Source organism: Vidua chalybeata, chromosome 3 (genome assembly GCF_026979565.1).
Source record: "Vidua chalybeata isolate OUT-0048 chromosome 3, bVidCha1 merged haplotype, whole genome shotgun sequence".
In the NCBI taxonomy this organism is placed as follows: Eukaryota; Metazoa; Chordata; class Aves; order Passeriformes; family Viduidae; genus Vidua; species Vidua chalybeata.
Window position 1 is genome coordinate 5,536,595 of NC_071532.1, and position 16,333 is coordinate 5,552,927.

Below are 16,333 nucleotides of genomic sequence, written 5' to 3' on the forward strand. Positions count from 1 at the left end.
AAGGCAGTGTCATTAGGTTAGAAGCTTTTCATTTTTAATCAATGAATGCGTAATACTTTTCTTTTCCTTGTTTGCCTCTTGCAGACAGAAAGTAGATTAGCCCGTGGAATTTTAAATGCTGTTGAGTTGTTTCCTTTGCTCATGTTTCTTTTATGAATTATTATTTTATATGGTGAATTGCTTCTCTGTATAAAAGCCCTTTTTTACGTACTGGGCTTTCAAAGAATTTGTTGGATATCTAATTTCTTCATAAAAATCTTGTGTTTGTCTGTAACTACCCAAGGTTACAGTTTCATTAAAGACACAGGCCAAGTCATAAGGACAATTATAAATTTGCCACGGTCAGTAACATGCTAAGAATATAACACTAATAATAGCTCTTTTTTTTTTTTTTTTTTGGTGCTGAAAGCTGCTTAACAAATCATGACAGTCTGCATCCCTTTTTTAAAATCTATTTTATTTTTGTCCCTAACGGAGATAGTTTGTATTCAGCCAAATTGAGATTACTTTCTTCCTCACTCTTGCCCGGGGGCGCAAAAAACACTTGCCTAATAGCATCACAACTCCGTGTTGCTACAAATGCAGTGTCTTTGGAAGCCAGGATATGTTGTTCAGTCCACATGCATTCAACGCAAAGACTTATTTGCTCTGTGGGCTTGTTTATAAACTGCTTTCAGTGTTTGCAAAAAAAGTTGCATGCAAACTGCTAGGCGCTGCAACTTTTGTTTTCCCTTGGCCGCTAAGCCATCAGCCCAGACCCAAGCGGGCTGTTAGGCAGTGGCATCCTCCCACAGACGTGTTGCTAATGTGATGAGAACTGTCTGAGACCTTCTCTGCATTAAGGAAATTCATTCTGGATCAGTGGTTGTTTCACAGAAGCAGACACCTATTACAAATACGGCACACTGGCACAAAGCAGGGTGTTAATTCCTAATGGTGTATGTCAAATTGGTGCCTGCTTATCCCCCTCTGAATTTCTTTTGGCTGGGGCTGGGAAGAGGGGACCCAGTTAGCTACCCACCTCCCATCAAAGAATCAGGGGAAGTCCAGCATCTCTAAAAGACTTAACATAAGCAATGCCTCAATCATCTGTTTTTTTTCTGAATTTGCTGAGTGAATATGATGTTGCAAGGGAGCTGCATTCACCCCACTTTTCACACCCCAGGGCGGGATGAGGCACCCAGCTTCACACACATCATGATCCCCATCCCAGAACACTGTTGATATTTTCCTAATTGTCAGCTCAGCCAAAGTAGCTGACTGGGATGAATCTTTGGGAAGTGACCTAGTGTGAAGAAGAGCCAGCATTTCCACCTTTGCAAGTTGGACACTTGCAAATTTTTTTTTTTTATAATTTGTAGGCACTTTTTGTTCTGGGTTACAATGGCGGAGATGGCCACACTGTCCTTCAAGATAAACCAGCATGGGGCCAACACATTTCTGAGCCCCTCCCTCTCCCCATGTCTCTTCCCCCCCCTTCCCCCATCCCCTCAACCCCTGGTGAATTACGGTGTTAAAGAATTTATACCTCATTTAAATATTCATGCAGTTTATACCCAAAGCCAGGCTTCGGCTGAAGTATATAAAGGTAGCATAAGTCAAAATTTGATTCACTATATTTACAGGTGACGGCTTGGACAACAGTGTAGCTTCCCCCAGCACAGGTGATGATGATGATCCAGATAAGGACAAAAAGCGACATAAAAAGCGTGGCATCTTTCCCAAAGTAGCCACAAATATCATGAGGGCATGGCTGTTCCAGCATCTAACAGTAAGTGAACTCTAGATCACATATGCAAAATAAAACATGGATAATGTCATAGTTGTAGTAGTCATAGAAAGCAAAAAATACGTATGATGTTGCTGCCAGGCAGTAGAGGGACTTTTCCGAGCAGAGTTGTTGTTGTTGCCTCATTTGCTAGATGCCAGGGGAAGAGCACAGAGTGTATGTTTTTATGGTATGGGTTTGTTTTGTTTTTGTTTTTGTTTTTTTTTTTTTTTGTGTGTGTGTGTTGTTTTTAGATTTGTTTGTTTGTTTGAGATGCAGTTGTTAACAGGACATCACTGCCAAATGTGATTTTTACTTAAAGCTTATATGAATACAACCTTGCAGACCTGTCCTGCTTTGCAGTGGGAACCACTGCTTTGGAGCACAGAGCAGCATTTGGCCCCTGGTTCTGTGCTCCAGAGAATTGCAGAAAACAATTGGGGAGATTAAAAAACAAAGCCAAAAGCAAACAAAGACCTTATTCAGATGTTTGTCAGAGATCATCAGAAGCTTCATGATGAAAGGTCTGAATGTATCTGGTTTAATAGCAAAGTATATTTTTTTTTCTTTGAGACGTTCTCATTCCCAGAGTGTAAGTTACCCCTGTATTTAATGTTAGGAAGTGGTGGGGGTATGCACAGTTATTTCTATTACCACAGCTACCTGTATGGGGTTTTTTATTCCTGGGATTAGAAATCAAAGCTCTGTACAGGTGTGTGGGGTTAAGCTGGATGCTGGAGTTGCTTTCAAGGCTTTATAATATGTACCACACCTTCTAACACCAGCACTTAGAAAAGTGTTTCTAATGCCATTCTCCTTCTTCATCAAATTGTGATGATCTGTCGCTGGGTTTTTATCCACTGTGGGGATCTGGGCTTTGAGCCCCAGGTGTTTTTGCCTTGGCCTTTCTGTGCCATGAGCATAAGGGTCAGGCAAGGGCTGCTGGGGTGTCTGCAGGTGGTGATGAAGGACGGCTCCTGCCTCTAGCCCCAGTAGCTGACTCTTTCCTCTGCCTGTAGCTAGGGTCAGGATGAAACTAGAAGCTGGCCAGCTTGCCCAGCCCCAGTGGGAGCTGTGCCAGGGGTGTACTCGTAAAGCGGAGGAAGCGCTCATGCACATCACCCCTCCATCCCCTGCTGAGCCAAGAAACCAGATATCTGCCATGACCCTTGTCAGCACGGGGATCAGGCAGGGAATCCTGTCCTCTGCGGTCCTGGGTTGCTATGAATGAACCTTCATGCTGGAGCCCTGCTCCTCAGAAGCCAGACAGGGCCTTGGATATCTCCAGGTTAATCTCTCTCTCTGGCACACTCCATGTCAGCCATGCCCCGGCTTTGCCAGGTCCTCAGCCCTGTCTGGTGTGTTCAGTGCCCAGAGGCTTCCCAGAGGCTGAGGTCCCTTTGGTGTTGATGGCTCCCCCTTTGTAGGTCCTCACCCAGGGTGAGTTGACACCTGGCATCTCTGTGCAGGTGAGATTAAGGACATCCACCCCCAGAACAGTCCATGGGTGCTGTGCCAGCAGCAGTGCTCACACCAGCCTGGTGCACCTGGTTTAGGTTCAGGAATCAGGAGGGGCCCAGGCAGCTCTGCAGTCAGGACAAGGCACACTAAGGAATGCTGGACAACTGCAAGTCAGTTCCTGTAGTTTCCAGCGAGGAATTGCAAATTAAGTAGTATAAGTATTTTTTCCCTGAAAGTGGCCTGTTGCTGCATTTGTGCCAGTAAATAAAGCATCAATAAATCTGAGCACAGGAAATCAAAGGTCAGTCCTGGCAAACTGTTTGAGCAGTCCTCAGCACACTCTTAGCCAGGTATGCCCCCTCCAAATGCCTTCCTGGGAATATGGCAGAAGGCTACAGGGTGTCTCTGAAAAGCCTTTGTGGTGGGAGCGACCCTGTGTAGAGCATTTAACTGCATGAGCTTGACCTGACCTGTAGCTAATTCCATGCTTAGTCTCAGGACCAGAGAACAGACTGAACAGACCCCCTCGCTGATTCACCTGTGTTAGGTGCAGGGTTTTAGTGGCTTTTCACTCTTCTCCTGTATGGTAATAGTGTTCAAAAGAGGAGAGTGCCCGCTGAGCTTGCTCCAGGCTCCTAGCAGCCCCTGGGAGACAATGTCTGGACATCTGTTTGTAAGGTGGTCTCTGCTTCTGGAAGACTCAAACGCAGAAAGAACCATTCCTTCCAGGACCTATGCAATGCTGCATTTTCTACCTTGTAACACTGAGCTAAAGCTTGCTTTAAAAATCCACCATCCCCTGTGCAGAGCCAGCCCAGCCATGTGAAGCATGCAGTTTTTTTGCAGGGCAGCTTTCTCCTCTCCTGGCAACATGGTAGATCCAGATTTATCTGATCAATTCAGTAAAACAGAATTGATTTATCCAGTCTGACCTTCTATAGGCAGGACCTTGAGACACACCCTAGCTAGGATCTTGGGCAGTTTCCTCAAATTAAAACCTGTCCGGAGAACATTGTAGGCTCTTCCAAGTGCTGGAGCAACAGAGCATGTTCACAGGCTGCTTGGGGTGCAAAATAACTCAAAATATATCCAGACCCAAATAATGGCTGTGATAAGAGCTGAGGAGTAGTAGGAGGAGAAATTGAAGGAATTAAAACTCCTGTTCATTTTTGAGGGCACCTGGGCTTCATGGCTGCCCTTATAACATTGCACAATGGAATTGGTGGTGTCCCCACCTGATGTCCTTGCTGCAGGAGGGAGATCATCCTGAGGAAAGCAGAGATCCCATACAGTTTGGTTTATTTATTTATTTACCCATTTATTTATCAGTGGATTTGGTCTTTTGTAAGGTGAACACAAGGTCCTCCCTAAAGTGGGAGGTGAGGAAAGACAGAGGGATGATTCTGTTCAGGAAGGGGATATGTCATGACTGGTGATACCTCCCTTGTGCCCCCAGCACTTTACCTGCCTTCACTTTGCCATCTGAAAAATGACAGAGAAGAAATGAGCAGCAGTTAAGTGCAAAATCCAGCATCCCATTGACCATTGGTGCTTCCTAACTGGGGTGTTAGTTGGGAGTCCTCCTTTTCAAAAGCAAATTTTTTTTTCACAATTTCAATATTAATACACATCAGTGGCATGGAATTAAATAAAATAGACAGTAATTGCTGTGTCTGTCATACTAATGATTATTGGTTGGAAAGACCTAAAATAAATATTGGACAAATAGAGTCTTTCAAACGTGGTTAGGTTGGATTAATTCTTTCTAGGCAGTTATTCCAACTCCAATAGCTTTGTCTTCCTCTGTGTACTGACTTCATTTCCGAAGGTTTGTCCCCTAGTTCTTGTTTCACGCTCAGGAGGAAATTCATTTTTTTCTCTCCGGATGCTGAAGTGTTTGGGCAGTAGTTCCCACTCAGTGTCAGGCTCCAGCCCCCTCTCAGTATTTTGACTGATGTGCAGAACTGAGTTGACATATGCCCAAAGGGTAGGCAAGCACTGTCCTCTGCAGATACAGGCAGTATGCTCTGGAGCTTTTCAGGGATAAATCAGGGGATAAATTCATCCAAATTGCCTTCCCCCCCCTCCCTTGGATTAATAATGACAAAAACAATCAACTAAAACAATTGCAAAAGTGCTGATTAGACTCACACTTAGGACTTTGCAGGATATTTTTTTTAACTGTTTGCTGTTCTGATTTAATTTTGCTTAAACATCTGGGTTGGAAGAGCTGCTCAGGTGGGCTGTTAGTTGGGAAAAATGTAGTTGTGGGGCTTGTCAAAATTTTTTATGGTAGCTTATGACACCATCTCACAAATTTGGAGGTTTACGAAATCTATTTTTAGGGTTTTACTATAAATTTGAGATGGAAGATTGTTACTATCTGGAAGAAAAAAAAATAAGAAGGAGAATTTGAAGAACTGTTAAAAGTTGAGTCAAAATTGAGAAGAGGCTTGTGGAGTGGCATCAGATGAGCATTAAATGCAGGGGCTGGATGAGGGACTGGGGCAAACCAGTTCTGTGCTGGTGCTTCACTTAAGAAGGTCACCCTAAGGATAATTTCAGGCTGTGTTGCAGCCCAGCAATGTTTTGCAGGCCTTTTAGATTTCTAAAATTTTTTTTTAAATTTTTTTTTTTATCACTTAACATTCAGGGTTCATCTCTCTCCCCAAATTTTTCAAGCATATCTCCTCACTGTAGTGTACATCCCTCAGCAGGGATTGTGAAATAAGGGAAAAGCTTGGGGGCAGGGGAGGGGAGTTAAAAAATAATCTTGCTTACAGTTAAATGTGTGTAAATTTAATTGTGGCAACAGAGTTAGTTTCTGCTTCAGCCCATCCTAGGCTTTTGTCCCAGCAATGGTATTATTGGTATAAATTGGTATTTGGAATGGATATAAATACCTTTTTGTTCAAAACTAGGAGAAGGGAGTTTGTGGGGTGTCTTTTCAAGTGTTTTTTTCACTCATTGTGAATACTCTGTATCCTTTAGATTCAGCTTAATTTAAAATGTTGGGATTCAAACCTCATTTTGGGGATTATACAATGTAATTGGTTTGTTATATGATGAGTATTTGATGATCTTCACATTCATCATCTAATCAGGCAAAAAAAGCCATAAAATTATAATCCCAAAAGATGTTTAATAACAATTTAAACTATTGAAGGCTTTATTTAAGCACATTAGGGGATTATAAACTACTCCCTTTTAATGGTGCCAAGAGGTAGATTCGAGGACTTCAAACACCTTTTAAAAAACAAATTGCCATGATTTAAAAAAAAAAAAAAAACTGAATGGGCTGAGGATTTCTTTCATGTAAATCCCATAATTTAATCATTATTTTTAACTGCTTTTAAAACAATTTCCTTAAGAGGTTAAATCTTACTGAAAGGGGAGACTGAGCAGAAAGTAAAAGACACGGCTGAAAGATGTTGATTTTAAAGTGAAAGGATTTTTTCTCTTATGTATCTTTATTTTTAACCTTTATTGATTAATTGATGCCATGACATGAAACAAGAAAATTTAAAATAAGCAATATGCAATCTATTTAGTAAAGCTGTTATTTATAAAGGAATTTACTGGATAGATAATTTGAATCTAGGGGAGAAAAATAGTCCCCATGGCTTCAAGGATGCTGTTGTGATAGAAAACTTATGCCATTGAATTCTGTAAGGTTTTTTTTTTTTATATTAATATTTTACTGGCTGAAATAAAGTCAAAAAAAGTCTTTAAAGTCAAAACAAGTCGATTTCATGTCTTTTCTCATCCCTCCATAGTTATGAGATTTTGCCTCGGGAGAAGCATGGGGTTAATTTGGCTGCCTGCCCTTACTCCCATGTGAAATACTTGCCTGGTTTTGGAAAGGAGCATAGTGAAAGGGTAGATGGGTACAAAACTAGGGTACTGAAAACATGGAAAAGGGAAAATACTTGGCTAAACCAAGTTTTCTTTGTTCTTCTCTTGAGAGATTTGGAAGCACTAAAACAAAATAACACCCCTTTCCCTCCTCCCACCTAAAAAGTGCAACTTACAGTGAGTCTCCATCCTGCACCAACTGGAACTTGCTCTGCAAAATGCCAGAGGGCTCCTGGAGCTCATCTGCGTAACAGGGGTCAGGTTTCCTTGTATTGGACTCAGAATGGGTGGGGGTGTCCTCCCACTTCATCCCAAATACACAAGTCTCCTCTTTCACTTGATTTTATTGTGGACAAAGCTGTAAAATGCTTTCTTCCACATCTGCAAGACTTCTCAGTGCCAGCTGTCCCAAATTCCTGGGAAAAGCCAGGCTTTGTAGCTTGCCTTGAGTCACTCATGCACCGCCATCCCCTTGACTGGGAAGGTGGGAGCCAGGGCTTTTCCTGCTCCTGTCAGAACATCCAACAAAAGCATCTAACACAGGTAGGGGCAAGTAACCCACCAGGAGGGTCCTCAGCTCCCTTCTGCTGTGGCAGCCATCTCCAATGGCAGAAAATGCAAAATGTTATTATGGGAGAAGATAATTGTTCTGGGGCTCTGTCCCAGTTGAGTTGAGAGCTCCAGAAAGGAGGACAAAGAGGATTTAGGTAACTTTGTTTGAATTAACTTCTTAACCCTTCAGAGCTTTATGGAGGACAGTGACTGTTAAAACCTCCAGCATTTTCTTCAATTGCCCTCAAATTTGTGGCTTTGACCTGCTGTCCAACTTCCAAGGATTGGTCCATTTTCTAGCATGAGGGAAATGTTGCCATTTTAAAAGAAAACTGTTTGGTTTCAGGTGATACTGTTGGCAATGCTGCTGTTGCTCCAGTTTTGTGATTTCTTGGAAAGAGCATGTCTCATGCACTGTTTTGTAGATCATTTAAGTTGTCAGTGCTGAGTTGTCCTACAAAACTTAGGTTTTAGAACAGAAAGGAAAAATAGAGGATGCTGTAGTCAGTTAATTCAAGGAGAACAGATTATTTACTTAGGGTCTTCTCACATTCAGAAGTGTGGTGTAGTTACAGCATCTGTTTTTTTTAACACCTGTGATTTAGCTCCATTTCTATTAAGACAGCCATCATGTCTTAAACTACAGGGTACGTAGGGGCTCCTCACAGGTCTTGGGAATGGCAGTGATCCAGGGAAGTATTTTGGTTGAAATCAGAAGGTAGCCAATAACCTGAGCCAACAAGATTTTAGAGAGAGAGAGGGGAGTGTGTGTCTATTCCTAAAGGACTATCCTGCCTTTTCCCCAGTTTCCCGCAGTTTCTAGCTTGGAGGCACTATTGTGCCAATGTGGAAGCCACTAGCACATTAAAGAATTTGAATTATTTTGAAGCTGCTGAAACACATTAGTATTTAGACACGAGCAGAATTTCACATCTGAGTAGAAGCAAGGGAATACTGAAAAGTTGAAACATGATAAACATTAATTCAGATGCTAAATTACACTTGCTCTGGTTGTACTAGAACTCCTTTTGTTTGCATAAATATTCTCGGAAATGAGTTAACCAGCAAGAATGTTTGCAGTAATAAGATTTTTTTAAGTCAGCAGTAGATGCTTTGCTTTCTTCTCCACCCTCTCCTTTCTTTTTATATTTGCAGTTGTGATGTTTTGCCTGTGCAGCTTCATTTTTTAAATTAGCCTCCTCCAGTCAAGACACAGCAATGTGTTACATGATGCACTGTCCTTCTGCAGTCAAAGCAGACTGGACAGTGGACAGTACAAAATTCAAATATCACCTTTGGCAGGGGGACAGAGAGGGAGGGAAGAAGTTTGGTCACCAATTTTTAAATTTGGAAGTATCTTTGGAAATATTTTGCCGAATAGTTTGCACTATGAAGTGCATTAAAGGCAGCAGCAGTATCTTGGCAAGCAGTGGGTGAGCAGGAAATGAGGATAAATTAATGGGCTTGGTTGTTCATTATTAGTTGTTTATTTAGCTTGTCCTCTAACACAGTTGCTACAAAAGAGCCTATGTTGATTCTCAGATATGCTTATGTATGTAAGTGCCAGTGTTAATTTTTTGCTGGAAGTCTAACTCTTGAAGCAGTTTCACAGCATGCCAGTGTGCTAGCAAATGACTGAATCAGATCAGGTAAAGTGCCAAAATATGAGGCACCAAACCAGTTGGGCGCATATCTGATGTGATGTGTTAATCTGTGGTGTAAGATAAGCTGCCTTTCAAATAGGGTCACATTTGGAAGTGGTACTTCAAGTTGTGTAAGATGCATTCCCTTGCTCTGGCATACACTATCCTACATCTGTTTGCATGAACTTAACCCTTGTCTGGATGAACCAAAGCAGTGATATTGTGGTGACTGTAGTCTGTTGCTCCAAGACAGGTATGAGAAGTGACTTGGGTTTTTTACCCATTTAAAAAAAGTTTTGTTTCCCTTTTTCTGCATTTACCTTCAGCTACACAGAATCCGCACTGTTACAGCTTACATGATTTTTCTTGTTGCATTTATTCAAGAGGCTCTAATTCCTAATATGAAGTAAGCTTGCTGTCTGCCCATCAAAATTATCTAGAGAAAGATTTTCCTTTGGAAGGAAACCTTTCTTTTTTGGTGGTGTAAGTTGAAATTTTCCATGGGTAATGCCATCCTTTCCAACAAAATGCTCAGCTGAAAATCCAATTTTCAATATTCATGGAGTCATTATTCATGGAACAAATGTATTCATAGAATTTTTAAGGTTGGGAAAGACCTTTAAGATCATCAAGTCCAACCAATCTTATCTTATTGATGAGTCATCATTGTACTTCCAGCTCCTCACCCTGTAAGCTACAGCAGTGCTAAATATCTGTGTAGAGAGAAGGTAAGTAGGCAGAAAAGAGTTTAAGTTAATATGTAGTTATCTAATTTACCTCGCCTTTTGCATCATTGCCTGATTTAGACCCAGAGTATTTAGTGGCGTGCTCGTTTCACTTCAGTGGTGGAGCATCATTTTAATAAGGCAAGGTCTAGGAGCCTTACCACTTCATCTTTTGGTTTATGAAGCAGAAACTTCTGCCCAGAAAATACTTCTTAGATTTTAGATATAGCATGAATATTCTTTTCTTGGCTACTGGTTGGCCCTTTCTAATCCAACCTGTACAGCATTTGGAAGTACTTTAAAAAAAAGTCTGACCACAACAAAACTTTTTCTCACAATGGGTCCAGTGATGCAAAAAGCAAGGTAGTCATGTTAGTGACACTCAAGTGGTCACTTGAGTCGCATTGGTAAAACCAAGGGGCTGCTCATGATACAAAGATGTTTTCCAAGATCTATTTTTGAACTCAGAAAGAAAATGATGGGCCTTGGCCTTAGGTGCCTTGCTCTGTTGATTGCTCTAAAGTCAGCTTTGAAGTGAAACTCTTCTTCCTAGGCCATCCTTATTCATGTCAGACAGAGCTTTTGGGGTTCCTAATGATATTTTTGGGAAGGTGAATGACAATCTGGCTAGGTAATAGATTCGCTGGCAGAACTCTGCTTATTTGCTGTGGATTTTGTGCTGTTGCAGGAAGGGCACTGTGCTTGTGTGGGAACAGCAGAGAGGATAAACCCTTGATTTCGTTACTGAAACCTGAGCATGGGTCTGTCAGTGCAGCAGGTTGTAAACCCCAGAGGGCCGTAAGATGCAGTTGGGGTCGGAATAATTTTGAAGCTGGTAATAACCCAAACCTTCGGATTCTTATGAATAAAATGCAATTTTAGTAATGTTTTCATAAACAGCAGTAATGGTGGCATTTTAGTAAACAGTGGCATTACTTGCATCAAAATTGCACCACATTGGCTTTTAAATTACCCCACCTGTCTGTATGAATAGGATTTTCAATGTCAAGGCACACAGACAGCTGCTGCTAATGCTTTTTTTTCCTCCCTGTGTAGATGGTGTTGGCAAATCTGCAGCCATCAAGGCTGGTTTCTGATGTAAAATGGTACCTGACCTACTGGCTTTGGTGCTACAAAAGGAGCAGCTTTAATTACTAATGGTCGTGTTTTAGTTTTGTACTTGTTGATGTACAAAATGTCATTTTAGAGCTGTGTAACCTGTGGTTCACTTCCACCAGCGATGGTACACTGGATGCAATTATTTTCAAAATAATTTGTGTTCCTTGGTGGCAGCTTGCAATCCTGCCTTGTTAACTCTCAGATAATTAGCAGGGGTCTGGTCCTCCAGGTCCCTGTGCCCCCAAGTCTCACTGGTACCCCACACCTTGGAGGGCTGTCCTGGATGAAAGAGAAATTGCGCTTACAAATCCCACTTGATTTATTTCTAGGACTGTTCCCTCCCTTGCATTAGGTGGGTATTATACCCAGAAATTCGTGGAATCAATTTTGTCCTCTAACTCCTGGTAAGCTAGAGGGTTTACATGGAGGCAGAGTCGGGGCATGCTGCCTCTCTTCCCAGTTATGAACAAAAGGATGAGGCTGATGCGCTGCCTGGTCCCGTTGTGCTGGGCTCAGTTTGGTCAGAATGACCCAGTTACCAGCCTCATGCCAGGCCTTGAAAGGGTTAAAGATGTTAATGGTGCTGTTAAAAATCCAGCTTGCCAATGAGCTATTTTGTGCAAATGGTATAAATATAAGATACACTTGTCTGGCTCATTTGCAAGCATTCTTTTTGACTTCTTTCACACAACTGGTGTTTTTGTGTTTAATTTAACAAGAAATGAGTAGTAAATGAAAGCTGCTGCCTGAAATCCCACTGTGAGCGTGTTTTGCACTTGGCTCCCCAGTGAAAAGGCAATTTGTGAAATTATGTGATAGAGTAATTAGATGAAGCCGGGGCTTCTGATTGTTGCCATGCGTATGTGGTAAAGGTTTGCTGGGGAAAAAAAAAATAAAAAACACGGATTATTACCCTGGCAAGTTGGCTCAAAGCTTCTTCATTTATTTGTAAACAGAATATTTAGTGACCGCATAGGAAGTAGCTGTAATCACCAGCTCGTAAAGAAACCACAGCAGAGCTTTTGGATTTTTACAGAGTGCTCATGTAAAATTTAAGCTGGGAGGCAGAATCCCTGTTAATGTAATTAGGATCTAATTTACCACCCTTTGCACACAGATGTAATAATGTCTAGATATTTATTCTATCTTTAAGCACATTACATATACCTCAGTGCAGCAGTTACTGAACAGAAACAGGTGTGAGCACTTTCCAGATTTCATTTTTACACTGTAAACACACAGTGATTTAAAGGGAAATATTTACCAAAAAAAAAAAAAAAAAAAAAAAGAGGGGGAAAGAATGTCTGCAAATGAGGCAGTAATGGACAGTTGCCCTTTATGTACTGATGGATTTCTCAATGGTTAAGTAAATTAAAGCAAATGCTAGAAAAATCAATAGGCTTGCAGAGTCTTGGTTGTGCCTCATAGACTTCAGGACAGAATGACAGATGTGGTGCATATGACCCATTTAAGTATTAATGCTTGGGAAATTGCCTCTGCGTGCAAGGTTATAGGCCTAGAAATATTGTTATATTAAATTACAGACAATGATATTTTTAAGTATATATGGAATTTATACGTTTCAGTTTAGTTGCTCTTCGGCATTACATTTGTCCTGGAAGATTAGTTGCGGAGTTGTTTCTCTGGAACGGTAAATCAGGTTTAAAAAATGTTTGAACAGTGAATTGTCTTTCCAGGGCTGCTGCAGACTGGCGAGTGTGTTGCACACTATGGGGGGACAGTCATCGTGTTAAATAAGAGCCACATAGCCAATGTGTTCACTAGCAAATGTAGCATGTAAGCAAGCCTAAATTAAATATCATTAAAAGGCAGCTTTTGAAATGGTGTGAGGGCTGGCACGGTGACATAGGGCTGCTGTTAAATTGGGGTATTCTGTATGACTAAACACAAAATCCAAAGTGCGTGGTCAAGATGAGCTAAGTAAGGTAGCCACCAAGACGGATCTTTCTCACCATCTTCCCCACGTGCTGCAATTAGAAGGGATGAGTTTGCATGGGCAGGATGAGTAAAAACTGACCCCATGCAGAAATTCTCCTGAAATAGAGATGTTATGATTAATCCAAGCAGGCAGAAGAGCTCTAGATGAGATAGTGTTTGCCATCTCTGATTTCTGTCATTTCTTGCTGTACTTCCACCCAGGCAGCAGGGAAGTAGAACAAGTTAATTGTCTCTTTGTGGCATCTCTGGCAGGAAGAGCGTGAAAATAGCTGGGACCCTGATTTTGGTGTTGGCGTGAAGGCAGAGCAGTGTGTTGGCCGTGCTTGCTGTCGGTGACAGCCCGGCACACCTTGCCAGTTATCCTGACTTCACCCCAAACACCTGTTTCTGTGAAGGGAGCAGCGGATGCATTTTATATACAACTGCCATGTTTGATAGTAGAAAGGAGCTTTAGACTTCGTCAGTACCACTGCTATTCCTTGCTGAAGCCATTACATAGGAAGTGTTGTTGTTTTCCTCTCAAACATTAATTTTCATGTTTTACTTCCATTTGTTCAATAGATTTTTTGTTGTTGTTGTTGTTGTTTTGTTCCTTGATTATCTCTAATATTTGATGTTTGGGTACCACTGTCTCCCTTCTGGCTCTTTTTTTCCCTGACTTCTCCTTTTCCCTAAAGCACAAAAACTCACTGTGGAATAAAGCAGAACCATCTCCAGGGGATATAAGGGCTGCACACTGCTACTGGGAGTGCCAGTGAAACGATGACATTGTGGAGGGGCAGATTATTACTTTTGGGCCTGCTGAGGACCTATTTGTGTATTGAGGCTGGATGAGAGCGACTGGTGCTGAGGGCTGTCAGGCCAGGGCTGAGTGATGACAGACCCTCATCATTTGCCCGCATTCAGCTTCATTGCTATGGTGACAATATGTGGTGATGAAAAGTGGCCGCCGAGGGTTGGACAGCATCCTCCGTGGTTGCTGTAGCCAACAGCATCTTTGCAACGGCGTGTTTGAGCTGCTGATGGCCCTTGGTGTCAGAGCAGCATCAAATCTCTAATGACAGAAACTCTCCACAGGTTTTTGGGTCCGCAGGGATAGCGCTCATGGCACCGTCGCCAGTCTCAGCAACTTCTTGCATCAGTGACAAAAATTGTCTTTACCAGTTTTAGTTGTTTTTATGTGCCTCGTGGTGGATTTCCTTGATTTATTTTGTGTGACATACAAGCTAGGTAAGCTGGCACTTACCTGCACAGCAGCACGGGGTGGCCGTGGTCCTCCTCCTGCTGCATGTAAGGCAAACACATTAATCAGCATATAGGCAATGGCTGCTTTCATTAAATATACCTGTGAGGGGCCCTGGTGAACAGGCTCTTTTGTTCTCGACCAAACCAGAAGGGATCAAAGGTCAGCAGGAACCCAGAAGTCATCAGTCAGGGCGGGTTTTGCTGGATCCTGGCCTTGTCAGCTCCATAGTCACCCCTGGCAACTTGGGCTGCTGCCTGCTTGCCTTCCCCACGGCCTGGCGCAGAAGTGGAGCATCCGGTCTCTCAGTTGCTGTAAAAAGATGCTGACATAAAGTCGGCATTTGAAACACAGTGTGAGCATTGCCGTGCTCCTCTTTGTTACCCAAGTCATTTGAGAGTGAGATTACAAAAATTATAAGTTGGCTTTGTAGATATCTTTTTGCTGCGTTCATCTTTAGGATGCGTTTTAAGGCTGCAAATTCATTTTTGGTTTAGTGGCAAATGGCAGCCCGGAACGAAGCAGCAGCGCACTGCCAAAAAGTGCTTCTATGCTTCTGCATATAAAAGTTCACTTCTAAAAAAACTTCTGGTATGGCATTTATTTCCTTTGAGCAGATCGATTTATTTTCCCTCCCCTCCCTGTGATGTTAAAGTACATTTGGCAGTAATCAGTTTATCCTTATTAGAAGCTGTGGTAAAAGGCAGAGTTGCTGAGTCAATTCACTCCATTTACTTCCCCTATTGAGCCTTAATGTGTCCCAGTCCCCACCCCTTACAGTGAAAACATCATCAATTATAGGGCTGACAGGAGCCTGGGACTCAGTGTAAGTTGCTCCTTGGGGTTATTCATCTTGCTCCAAAAAAACTTGCACTCAGCAATATTCATCACTTCCCCCTACCTAAAATGATTGAGTAAACAGTGAGGTGAATTATCAGAGGGATAAAAAGGGGGAAAACTGAGTTTGAATACATTGGAGGCAACTTTGGGCTCATATGGCAGGAGAAGTAGAGCCATCAGCCAACATGCAAGCTCCCCACCACTGTTTAATATCGCTGCAGAAGCTGGAGGGAGGCTCAGTTATCCTCACTGCTTCTCATAGCCTGACCTGCCAGAGCTTTTCTATTTTGGCATCTGGGCTGGAAAAGCAGCTTCAGCCCTAGAAAAGCAGCTTCAGCACTGATGCAGCAGAGATGCATCAACTCTCTGTCAGCACCTTAAGGAAATACATTTAAAACACTGCTCAGTTTACTCCAGTTTGATCCCATGATATTTGTATTTATTCCAAACATCCTGAATCCCCTCCGGTGGAAAATAATTCAAAGTGGGAACCTAATTTTCAAAGTATTTTGTGAATATGATATGGTAAAGTCTTTTTCTCCAAAACCTCACGAAATAAAAAAGCATGGAATAGAATGTGCTTTGTTACCATTACCTCCCCTTCCTACAAAACAAAGCAAAAAAAGCACATCCAGCCAAGCGAATCCAAACATGAAAACCTCAAACTTTGGGCTAATTTAAATTTTCAAAGTAATCTTAAAAAAAGAAAGAGGCTCTACTTTCCTTTACCCAAAAAATATAATGCAATCATGGTAAGGGAGGAGAAATTCCCTTAGCCATACACCTGGTTTGTTTTTACGCCCGGTGCTGCGGTTAGATGGTTGTCTAAATAAACAGAGATTAGGTGGAGGGCTTTATCTCAAAGCTGGCACTGGTTATCACACTGCTTCCTCCCACTCCCTCCCTCTGATTGTGAGTTGTATAAGAAGACTTAGCAAGCATAACTTAGAGCTGATAACCTTTGAATGTTAGTTCAAGGAAGCTGTGCCATAGTAACAACAACAAAAAGAGAAATTATGCAAACTCTTTCACAGACTATTCAAACAACTGGCAATTTGACCCTAATTCTGATTTAAAAGAAAAAGTATTTGGTAAGTTTTTTTTTGCTTCTAGAGTTCTATTTGAATTTAGCGTGATCAATAATATTAATATTCGAGTAGTAAAAAAG

General features: G+C 41.9%; 1 protein-coding gene across 4 annotated transcripts in view; it reads left to right on the forward strand.

Moving 5' to 3' along the window:
- MEIS1 (Meis homeobox 1) overlaps positions 1-16,333 on the forward strand; it is a 108,014-nt gene that overhangs the window by 54,857 nt on the left and 36,824 nt on the right. For all 4 annotated transcript variants that reach the window (XM_053938450.1, XM_053938448.1, XM_053938449.1 and 1 more), the window contains one exon: positions 1,626-1,771. In XM_053938450.1, the coding sequence (XP_053794425.1) occupies positions 1,626-1,771 (146 nt within the window). The remainder of the gene's footprint in view (positions 1-1,625; positions 1,772-16,333) is intronic.